The sequence below is a fragment of the Melopsittacus undulatus genome, chromosome 14 (assembly GCF_012275295.1).
Source record: "Melopsittacus undulatus isolate bMelUnd1 chromosome 14, bMelUnd1.mat.Z, whole genome shotgun sequence".
Lineage (NCBI taxonomy): Eukaryota > Metazoa > Chordata > Aves > Psittaciformes > Psittaculidae > Melopsittacus > Melopsittacus undulatus.
Genome location: NC_047540.1, coordinates 6,913,276 through 6,923,591, shown reverse-complemented (window position 1 = coordinate 6,923,591; position 10,316 = coordinate 6,913,276). Strand labels below are relative to the sequence as shown.

Genomic DNA, 10,316 nt, shown 5'->3' with positions numbered 1-10,316 from the left:
GGGAAGAACCACGTAGATGAAAGCTTATGTTCTCTTTGAGCTAGCACGTGTAGAGCTCGGTGTTCTTAACCTACCTGAAGAGCTTTCTGGAGAGTCAAGACAGAAAGGAGCGTTGTAAAACTACTCCAGACTGATGCCTCCTATCTGGTGATGTCTCTCACGTTTGCCTTGCTTCTCCACTTGTCTATAAGGAACAATTCCCCACCAGCCAAGCAGTTTAAAACACTTTTACCAGCAACCTTCTTTAAACCTTCTTTTGTGTCTCATGTTTCATGGTGGATGAAAAATGGTCTCATTGAGATGATGAGATTTCCCTTCCACTGTCCTGTCAGAGTGAACCTGGTGAAACTGAAGATCCTGCAGCAAAAACGGGGTCAGAGCAATCGCTGTATTGTGCAACAAATTGTTGCTGCCCTGGAAAGCAGGTTTTTTTTGCTGGATGTTGTATAAGCTGATGGACAAGCAATATTATTTAAGCTAAGATTATGTTGCATTAGAGGTGAAAGCAAAAAATAATCACACTTCTGTACATGTTCTAAGCCCTTTCCAGGCTTTTGTGCCTTAAACTCTTGGAGACCTAGGAACAAAAACTACCTGCAATAAATGTCTATCCAAGAAATCATTTGGTAACTGAAGTTGCTGCTGCAAAGCAGTTCATTGCCTCCCTGCCCATGCTGGGGCAGAGGTTTGCCACAAGATTTCAATACTTTCATAAAGCCTAATTCTGCTACCCCTTTGTGTCCATAGTTGTGATGTATTTGTCAGCCTGTGCTCTTCTTACCGACTGTGGTGGTTGACCATGCTGTGCTTACGAGCAGAACAGTGATGTGGTACAGTTGCTGAATGACTGCAGGCTCCCTGTGTCCACCTCTGCTGTGCATCTGACTGTGCTGTGGGCTGTTACCATGTCCTAACCTTCAGTTGCTCTGAATTTAAGGAGATGAATGTTCCCTGCCTGTGCTGGGAGTGTTGCAGAGATGGAGGAGAGCAGAGTGCTTTGTTTCTTCTGACGGAGCTGCTCAGCACAGAGGATGCCCCTCTTCTTGCAGAGGGCATTTCAGAGGTGATGTAAAGGGGGTTTATGTTCTGCTATTAACGGCTCTCTAGATCGTTCCATTCCAGTGCTGCAACAGTGCTACTCTGGTGCCCTTCATCCCCTGTTGCACCTGTCTTATCCATCCAGATTTTAGCTTTTATAGTGCAGCCCTCATAATTTGACCTGAAGCCACACTTCCTTTATCATTATAAGTTTATGCTGTGCTTCTAAGGCTGTGTAATATTCCCTGGTGCACAGATAAGCCATCTCCATCCAAGCCTGTCTCTAAAGGACAGCAGAGCAGGTTAGCACAGAGCAGCACCCACACAGACAGTGACCCTGTGGCAAATCATTTTGCTCTCTACTGTTGTTTCTGTGGTGGAAAGCCAGTAATGATTGCTCCAACCCATCATAATCCCCTAGTTTCATAGAGTCATAGAGTGGTTTGGGTTGTACCTTAAAGCTCCTCCAGCTCCAACCCCTGCCACAGGCAGGGACCCCTTCCACTGGAGCAGCTTGCTCCAAGCCCCTTTGCCCAACCTGACCTTGAGCACTGACAGGGATGGAGCATCCCATGTTCCAGCAGAGCTGTGTATATCCAGACCCTTGAGCCCTTCCTTAGGTGTAGAAAGAGCAGTCTGGGAGTACAGAGGCCAGCAGAGGATACCCACCAAAGCCTGTTTACTGCCGCTGCAGAGCTGAAAATAGCTCCTGCATTTCCTTTCTGGAGCAAGGGTTGACGTGAGGCTTTGGGCCACGTTCCCTTGATGCAGGAGCCAGTTTTTGGGGGTTGTTTGTGCGACTCTCAGCCAACGTTCTGTTGAGCTGTTAATCTCTCCACGCTGTTTCCTGTGGATCACTTACTCATCTTCATGTTCATTTTCAGCTCCTGGCCGTCATTGCAGCATCGGAAGCACAGAAGAGACTTTTCCATGGAGCTACAGAGCCGTCACCTGCAGTTTGTCGAGTCTGTGCTTTGGAATCCGAGTCAAAGGGAGCGTGGGATTCTGTGCTCATGGATGGCTACAGGAAAAGCTTTCATTAATTGCCATTTAGCCTAACAGCAGATGAAAGACAAGGACTCCGTGGAGTAAGGTAAATCCTGCTTTTATCTTTACATGCTAAAGATGAAATCCAAAGCAGATGATATCACAGCTCAGTGGGATTATGAAATTCTCTACAATTACATTTAAAAAGATAACAGAGGGGAGTCCCAGATGAGATCTGAGGCAGAAGCGTTTCCCTGTGAGGGTGCTGGGACACTGGGATGGGCTGAATGGGGAAGCTGTGGCTGCCCCATCCCTATCAGTGTTCAAGGCCAAGTTGGACGCAGCTTGGAGCAACCTGCTCCAGTGGCAAGTGGGGGTTGGAGCTGGATGAGCTTTAGGGTCCCTTCCAACCCAAACACATTTGGGATTCCATGATTCTATGAAAATTGCATCAAAACGTGTCGTGGAGACGATGAAATACTCTGCCTTTCAGCATGCAGCATTTACTAGTAATTACAAGAACACTTCCTACCTTACTTGATGAAGATGTGATCATCCAATTTAGATTCCTCTCAGTCTACTGGCATTACTGTTGGAATTACATAGGCTGCAAAAAGTTGGGCCAAGTGCAGGGCTGGAAAGCTGTGGGTGTTCCTGTTGGCCATGAAGCAGGGGTGGTTTCCAAAGCAGAAGCTGCAAGGCTGTGGGGTGGACTGTTGCCATTGCATGTGTTTAATTCCAAGCTTGACATAAGCAGTGGGGGTGGCTGTGAGGAATGCTGACCAGTAGGGTGAGGAAGGAAACCATTCCTTCAGCTAACGTGGCTCTGCACCAGTGCAGCCCAGTGTGTGGGTTGAGAGCTCTGATAGGAATCAGTGATGATGTTTTCCATGTGTCTGAGTAGAGAAAATTCCTGTTGCTTGGTCCAGGAGATGGTTCCTATCCTGCACATCAACAAGTACCAAAAGCCTTTGGGATTTCTCTGAATCCCTCTGGAGGAGCAGATGCTTGGCTCTGATCTTTGCATACTCGGTTTCTCCGTACTGGCTTTCCTCATGCTCAGCTTCTCCTAACCAAGACCTGAGAGGAATTTCTGCCTCCCAGGTTTGCTCTCTGCATCTTGGGAAGCATTCTGGATACACCAGCTTCTGGAGTTCATTCCATGCTTCTGCTCTAACGTTTCCAGGCTCAAAGCAATGGTAGATAACACAGGTAAGGTGGTAAGAGATGGAGCTGTTCATGGCAAGGGCTTGTCTTGTCCCCTCGGCACACAGGATTCCCAGGGAGCACAGCAACCCACTTGGATTCCTGATTCATCCTTGCTTTTCCTCACTGTTAGCTTCTCACAGAGTGCTTTCCTGCAGGATGTCTGCTCCCACCTGTCTGGTGATGGGAACTGCAGCCTCTTCCATAGCGCAGGAGCATCTCTCAGTGCTCCTTGTCCTGTGGATGCTACAGAGGCTCCCAGCCAGAGCAGGAGGTTTCCTCAGGGCCTCCCCAATGCAGGCATGCAATAGGATTTTCTCTGCTCCTCTTTGGAACTCCGTCCACCAGCTCATGCTGGGTTGGGGTCTGTTGGACATCACAGGTTTTGGGTGTCCACCCAGTTGGAAGATTGTCTTGCCAAACACTTGATGTTTACCAAGGTCTGGATCTGGGGGTTTCTTTCTTTTGCTACAGTGATCTCCCAGTTTCTGCCCTGGGATTTGACTGGGAGGTTTCGAGGTTCCCTTCACACCAGTGCCAAGCAGAATCCAGGACACCCAGGGAATGAACGCCTTGTGATGGGGCAAAGCAGCCGCAGGATCCATGCAGGAGGTGCAGGATGGGACTAGCTTTGACCAGGACTGTCTTTAGAAGAGCTTGGCCACACAAGGGTTGGGGCTCATTCCCAGGCACATGCTTTAAATGAGGACCATGTTGATGTGGTTGCCAACCCCGCATGTTTGTGGGGGGGTGACCAGCTCCAAAGGGTGATTCCTGAGCGCTGGCAATGGCTTTCATCTGTGCCTTTTGCTCAGGCTTAAAACTAACTGTTGTTGCCCCTCATCCTTTCTGCTCTTTCCCCAGGGCTCAGGGGCAGGAAGCAGTCTCCGGCTTCTCACCCCCGTTTCTCATGGACCTGTGGCATCAGCACCTGCAGGAATTTCAGCAGTTGCTCCAATCCAGTTGGTTGGAATCCTTTCCATTGACGATGCACCCAACAGGATTGCTTTGGCAGGTAGGCTTTTGCTTCCCAGAAACTTTCCTTCCATTCCCCAAGGGTTGGGTGTGCTCCCCAACTGGGAAGGGAAGGGAAGGGAAGGGAAGGGAAGGGAAGGGAAGGGAAGGGAAGGGAAGGGAAGGGAAGGGAAGGGAAGGGAAGGGAAGGGAAGGGAAGGGAAGGGAAGGGAAGGGAAGGGAAGGGAAGGGAAGGGAAGGGAAGGGAAGGGAAGGGAAGGGAAGGGAAGGGAAGGGAAGGGAAGGGAAGGGAAGGGAAGGGAAGGGAAGGGAAGGGAAGGGAAGGGAAGGGAAGGGAAGGGAAGGGAAGGGAAGGGAAGGGAAGGGAAGGGAAGGGAAGGGAAGGGAAGGGGAGGGGAGGGAGGGAGGGAGGGAGGGAGGGAGGGAGGGAGGGAGGAAGGAAGGAAGGAAGGAAGGAAGGAAGGAAGGAAGGAAGGAAGGAAGGAAGGAAGGAAGTGGCTGCTGTAGGGAATCACAGGTGCTTCCATCCCCTTTTGGGAAAGCAGCTTCATGTGGGTAGGAGGAGAGGGAATTGTTTGTGCCACCCATACTGTTTATGCGGGCTGGGGCGCCCATAAACCACAGCCCTGCTGCTTGGGATGGGACATTCCCTGCTGCTGTGGGACCCTTTATCCCTTGGGAAGTGGGGTGCCATGGCGGATGGGGGTGCCATAGGCGGAGCGAACTACAATTCCCGTAAGGCTCTGCGGCAGGGCCCAGCCGCAACAGCCAATCAGTCCCCGTGTTGCCCCGCTATAAAAGGCTACCGCGCGGTGACTTCCGCCTCTTTCTACGATGGCGGATGGGGCTTACGGGGCGGGTGCCATCGGCCTCCATCCGCCTCCATCCGCCTCCATCCGCCGCTCCCCACGGTGCTTCGGGGCCCTGCCGTGGGCTGTGGAGAGCAGCGGGACCGCCGGAGGGCTCCGCTCCCCCCCCCTGCGGCGCTGGATGAGGTGACCGCGGGTAAGCGGCCTGAGCCGGGCCGGGCAGCCCGGGGCGGCCCTATCGAAGCCGCGTCTGCCTCGGTGCTGTGGCAGGCGCGGTCAAAAAGGAGCCGAGAGCGAAGGGCTTTCCTCGACGGTCGCCGCTCCGTTGAACCCGTGTAACCGAGCGGCAACATGGCAGGAAAGCACAGGGCTCCGGTGAGGGGCTGCGGGCAAAGGGAACGGCTTGGGCCTGCCAGAGGGGAGGCGGAGATGGGGTCTCAGGGAGGAGCTCTTCCCTGTGAGGGCGCTGGGATGGGTGGAATGGAGCAGGTTTGGATGCCCCATCCCTGGCAGTGTTCATGGCCAGGGTGGACACAGGGCTTGGAGCGAGTGGAAGGGGTCCCTGGATGGGCTTTAAGGTCCCGCTGTCATTTGTGAAGCTCAAGGCTCTGTTCTTCCCCAGCAGCATCCCAGCACGGGAGGCGATCCTAGGGCATGGGATGGTTGGTGCCCGGCTCAGCGTTGGACAGGTGAGATCTGTGATCCAGACTTTGGGAATGGGGCTGCCTTCATGCCCCCCCTGGCCTGAGCACCAGGTAGTGCCAGTGTGGGGCTTGCTCCAGGGACTCTGCAAGCTCATCCTGCAGACAGGGATTCCCTGTTCCTAATATGAGGCCTGAAGAACTGCAGGCTCCCCTGGTTCTTGCTCCATCCATGTCATGCATCCCTCGGGATAAACGGATTTACCTCCCCACCATTCCTGTGGAACCAGACCGATCCCTGGGAGCCATCCCAGCCTTTGGATGCATGTTGATCCAAGAGCTGTGGCTCAGTGCAGTAGCTACAGGTTTCCAGTAACATGCCAGAGCAATGGAAGGTCTTTGGCTGCTGGGCTTCTCCTGCCCATTGCTGTTACTCGCCCTTCCTACAGACTTCCCAGGAATGTGGGGTGTATCCAGCAGTCTGCAGCCTGCTCCTGGGGGGTGTTGTTGTTCTTCCAGGGTCATTTGGCTGCTGGATGATGACCGTGGACCTGCCTGTGGTTAGGCCTCAGGTGAGAATGGGATGCTCTCATTCCAAGCCCTTGTGTCCCATCCCTCCGGATCCCTTTCCCATCTGATCTGAATACCGATCTCATGGTCGAAAAAGGAGGAAAAGCAACATCCTGGCTGGCCTCATCCTGTGCTGGTGCAGTGCTGCTGGGAGAGGGGCCAGTCAGAAGACAGCCTGTGCTGGTGTTCCTTTGGGAAGGCTGGGGTGGGAGTGAGCATGGAGGGATGTGGGGTACAGCAGGAGGCTGGGGTTTCCCTGGGCTGGATCTGATGCATCAGGTCCTGGTGGGCAGCATCCCACCAGCTTCACATCCTCACCGGGGACTGATCTTTCCAGGAACTACTTGGTGGAAAACGCTGCTGAGCCCCCTCTCCATGGGGAAGGGATAGGCTTTGCCTTCCTTAGGGCCTGGATCGTAGGAAGCCGACATGGAATTGGGTGAGTGGCCCTGGTGTTTGAGTGGGATCTCGCCAGCCCTGGGGGGAGGAAGGGACGGTTCAAGCTTCTTGTGCCCGTGCTGGAAGTGGCCACTCCTTCATCTGGGAATGATGGGGGCTTCATTAGTGGGGATCTTAATGGGGCAGCCCTCTGGGTACAGCCTGGTCCATGATGATCCGTCCTTTGGAGACTGCTGGATGAGTCCTGCGGATATGGGGCTGAGGCCAGGCTTGCAGGAGCCAAGGGAGAGATGGGAATTCCATGGCTCTAGGAACTGCTGCCCTTCACTGAGCTGTGTTGTTACCCCTCTTCAGGTCTGCGTGGAGCTGAGGCATGAGCTGGTCCATGAGGGTTGCAGGGGCTCTGCAGAGCCATATCCTGGCCTCCTTACTGAGCTCCGCTCCCTGCACCCACCAAGAGGGACCCTGCTTGGCTCCTGCTGCAGCCCTGCATGGAAGGACTGGAGTTTTCCAAGAAGAGCTTGGAGGGGGAGGGTCTGGGTATGGAATGTTGGAGGGTGAATAAATGCAATCACTTTAAGCTTGTGCTGTGTTCCCTGTGCTGGGGTTTGGGCAGCTTCTGGGGCACCTGCATCCTGCCAGGATGAGCCCTAAATCCCAATGGCTTCTTCCACCTGATCCTTCAAGGTGGGTTCCTGTTGGTGGCTGGGCATTGGGGTGCCTGGAATAGCACCTGCATGGACAAAGATGACACCTTTAACATTGCCAACACTGCGGGTGGCCGAGTTACCCATTCCCATAGGATGGAGAGCGAAGAGCCCCAGAGCTGTTGCAGTGAGGAGGGATTCTGTGTCCATGACACAAGAGCCCTTTTCCCTCCCGGTTCTGGTTCCTTGGGATCCCCTCCAGCAGCGTGTTCTACACCTGCAGCCCCATGGCTGGATGGAGCTGGTCCATGATGGCAACCTGAGGACGAGGAGGGAGCTGGGGGCTTCCTGCTGGTGATGGTTTATGTGTGAGCTGGCCCTGTCCCCAGGGAACGTGCTGCAGGGTGGGGACAAGGGACATGGACACAGCCACATGCAGGACCCCATCAGCACCCACCCATGGGTGCTGCCCCATCCCCGCTGCACTCGGTGCTGTTGGGGGCTATGGAAGGACCCCACAGGTCTACTCTGGTTGGGGGACCCAGAACTCCCCAAGGGAAGGGGCCGAGGGGGGGTCAGGGTGACCCCAAAACCTCACCAGCACCCAGTCCTGGGGCTGTGTCCCCACAAGGGTTATTTAAAGGCTTGATTTGGCGGCTTTGACTAAATAGCACCTCCCTAAAGGGGAGGGTTTCATGAGCGTGAGGCTTTTCCACACCAGATAAAGGCTGCTCCGAGCGCTGGGACACATCAAGACTCAACCCATGGCATAGAGCAACACGGTTGGTGTTGGAAGGGACCCTAAAGCTCATCCAGAGCCACGGGCAGGGACCCCTTCCACTGGAGCAGCTGCTCCAAGCCCCTGTGTCCAGCCTGGCCTTGAGCACTGCCAGGGATGGGGCAGCCACAGCTTCTCTGGGCACCCTGTGCCAGCACCTCAGCACCCTCACAGGGAACAGCTTCTGCCTAAGAGCTCATCTCAGTCTCCCCTCGGGCAGGTTCAAGCCATTCCCCTTGGCCTGTCCCTCCAGGCCGTTGTCCCAAGCCCCTCTCCAGGTTTCCTGCAGCCCCTTTAAGGCACTGGAGCTGCTCTCAGGTCTCCCCTTCAGGAGCCTTCTCTTGTCCAGGCTGAGCAATGGGGGATGCTCTGCTTTAGGGAGGAGGGTGTCACCCCCAGTGTCTGTCCCTTGACAGGACAAACAGGACCAGGCTCCCGCTGAGTGAATCCATGCGGATGGAGCCGGGATAAAAGGGGCTCCAGTGCGGGCCGGGAACGCCTCCTGGGTGGAGGAGGCAGCTCCTGCCTGCCCGTACACGCTCCCGAGGAGCCGATGGAGCCGCGGTGGCAGCTCCAGTTCCGGGTGATCATGCTGGGGGACTCCACGGTGGGCAAGTCCTCGCTGCTGCGGCGCTACACGGAGGGGGTGTTCCTGGACGCCATCAACCAGACGGTGGGGGTGGATTTCTACGTCCAGTTCGTGGAGCTGGAGCCGGGGCTGAGGGTGAAGCTGCAGTTCTGGGACACGGCCGGGCAGGAGAGGTTCAGGTGAGTCCTGCTCTGCCCGTGGGGGCCCTGCCTTAGAGAGCTGTGAGCCCGACCCCAATGGGCGTCCCTGTGCTGGGTATGGAACCACAACACCCGGGCAGGCTGCGGGGGCTCAGGTGAGGCAAAGCCAAGGGCGTCCCTAGGGAACGGAGCCCTTGACCAGCTCTAAAGGCAGTTCAGGACCCCTCAAGCACTCCTCTGCTGCAAGAGGGGATGGGCAAGCTCAAGAGACATGGATGTAAGGGATGGGAGAGCATCAGGACTGTGGCTGGAGGGGATGGGAGAGCACCAGGACTGTGGCTGGAGGGAATGGGAGAGCAGCAGGACCGTGGCTGGAGGGGATGGGAGAGCACCAGGACCATGGCTGGAGGGAATGGGAGAGCACCAGGACCGTGGCTGGAGGGAATGGGAGAGCACCAGGACTGTGGGTGCAGGGAATGGGAGAGCACCAGGACCATGGCTGGAGGGAATGGGAGAGCACCAGGACTGGCTGGAGGGGATGGGAGAGCACCAGGACTGTGGCTGGAGGGGATGGGAGAGCACCAGGACCGTGCTGTAAGAGAAGGGGGAGCTGCAGGCATGGGCGATGCTCCCATTTCTCCCATTGCCCCAGGTCCGTGACCCGCTCCTATTACCGCAACTCAGCCGGGGGGATGCTCCTGTTCGACCTCACCAACCCCGCGTCCTTCCAGAGCGTGCGGCGCTGGCACCAGGAGGTGACGGACACGGTGCCCCCGTCCCGCATCGTCTTCCTGCTGGTGGGGCACAAGAGCGACCTGGCTGCACAGCGCCGCGTGAGCCGGAGGGAGGCCGAGCGGCTGGCGGCCGCGCTGGGGGTGCCGTACATCGAGACCTCGGCCAAGGACGCTACCAACGTGGTCCAGGCCTTCCGGATGCTGACGGTCACCATCTACCAGGCGCTGCGGACGGGGCGGTTGGCAGCCGGCGAGGCCTGGGATGGGGTCAAGAGCAGCATCCAGCTGCCGGCACCGCTCCAGGCTGCCGTGATGGAGAAGGAGAAGAGGTGGAAGAGCTGCTCGTGTTAGAGGGGGGACCCGGGCGCTGTGGGGCACAGAAGCGCATTAAACACCCCTGTTCAGTGCTGCTGCCTGTGCGTGAGCAGGGAGGGGCGGGGAGGGGCACCCGTGTCCCCCTTCTGTTCTGAGGCTGGCCCCAGCCCCTGGGGGTGTCACCCAAGGGCTCATCTGAAGCCCTCTGACTGCCCAACCCTCGATGCTCAGGGGGCCATGTCCAGCAGCCCCCCCTGCACACCCCACGCTGGGAGCCAGGCTCCATTGCTCATCCTCAGGCACCACATCCCATGATCCAACCCCCATGGGCTGCAGGCAGGAGAGGACGGCGCCTGCCCCGTTCTGTCCACACCGCAGAGAGCAGCCCAAACCCCTTCCCTTCTCTCTACCACCACCAAAAGGGATCCTGCACCAGAGCCAAGCCCCGGTGATGGAGCTGCTGCCCCTTTCTCTCTGCACAGCCCAGC

General features: G+C 56.4%; 1 protein-coding gene, 1 long non-coding RNA gene and 3 other non-coding genes across 15 annotated transcripts; all 5 read left to right on the top strand.

The window, feature by feature from the left end:
* Positions 1-55: 55 nt before the first annotated feature.
* LOC115945381 (uncharacterized) lies at positions 56-7,205 on the top strand. Of its 11 annotated transcripts, XR_004550246.1 has the most exons (8): positions 812-1,063; positions 1,923-2,131; positions 3,130-3,237; positions 4,096-4,246; positions 5,008-5,211; positions 5,638-6,228; positions 6,564-6,665; positions 6,980-7,205. It is a non-coding gene; the product is annotated as an uncharacterized lncRNA (long non-coding RNA). The 11 variants fall into 11 exon arrangements; XR_004550243.1 differs by having other exon boundaries at positions 56-1,063; positions 3,130-4,246; XR_004550247.1 differs by lacking the exon at positions 3,130-3,237 and having other exon boundaries at positions 909-1,063.
* Positions 5,243-5,385, top strand: LOC117437016 (small nucleolar RNA SNORA16B/SNORA16A family). The gene has a single exon (XR_004550285.1). It is a non-coding gene; the product is annotated as a small nucleolar RNA SNORA16B/SNORA16A family (small nucleolar RNA).
* LOC115945388 (small nucleolar RNA SNORA44) lies at positions 5,978-6,107 on the top strand. Its single transcript, XR_004079742.2, has one exon. It is a non-coding gene; the product is annotated as a small nucleolar RNA SNORA44 (small nucleolar RNA).
* On the top strand, positions 6,826-6,895 carry LOC115945390 (small nucleolar RNA SNORD99). Its single transcript, XR_004079744.1, has one exon. It is a non-coding gene; the product is annotated as a small nucleolar RNA SNORD99 (small nucleolar RNA).
* Positions 7,206-8,017: 812 nt separating the features above from the next.
* Positions 8,018-9,920, top strand: RAB42 (RAB42, member RAS oncogene family). The gene is made up of 3 exons (XM_005142439.2): positions 8,018-8,054; positions 8,467-8,818; positions 9,432-9,920. Exons 2-3 carry the CDS (start codon positions 8,604-8,606, stop codon positions 9,862-9,864), a joined length of 648 nt encoding a protein of 215 aa, XP_005142496.1. The 5' UTR covers positions 8,018-8,054; positions 8,467-8,603; the 3' UTR covers positions 9,865-9,920.
* The last annotated feature ends 396 nt before the right edge of the window (positions 9,921-10,316 follow it).

Coding starts and splice junctions, on each gene's coding strand:
- RAB42 (XM_005142439.2), top strand. CDS start 8,604: ATGGAGCCGCGGTGGCAGCTCCAGTTCCGGGTGATCATGCTGGGGGAC. Junction 8,819..9,431: donor GCCGGGCAGGAGAGGTTCAG/GTGAGTCCTGCT, acceptor CCATTGCCCCAG/GTCCGTGACCCGCTCCTATT.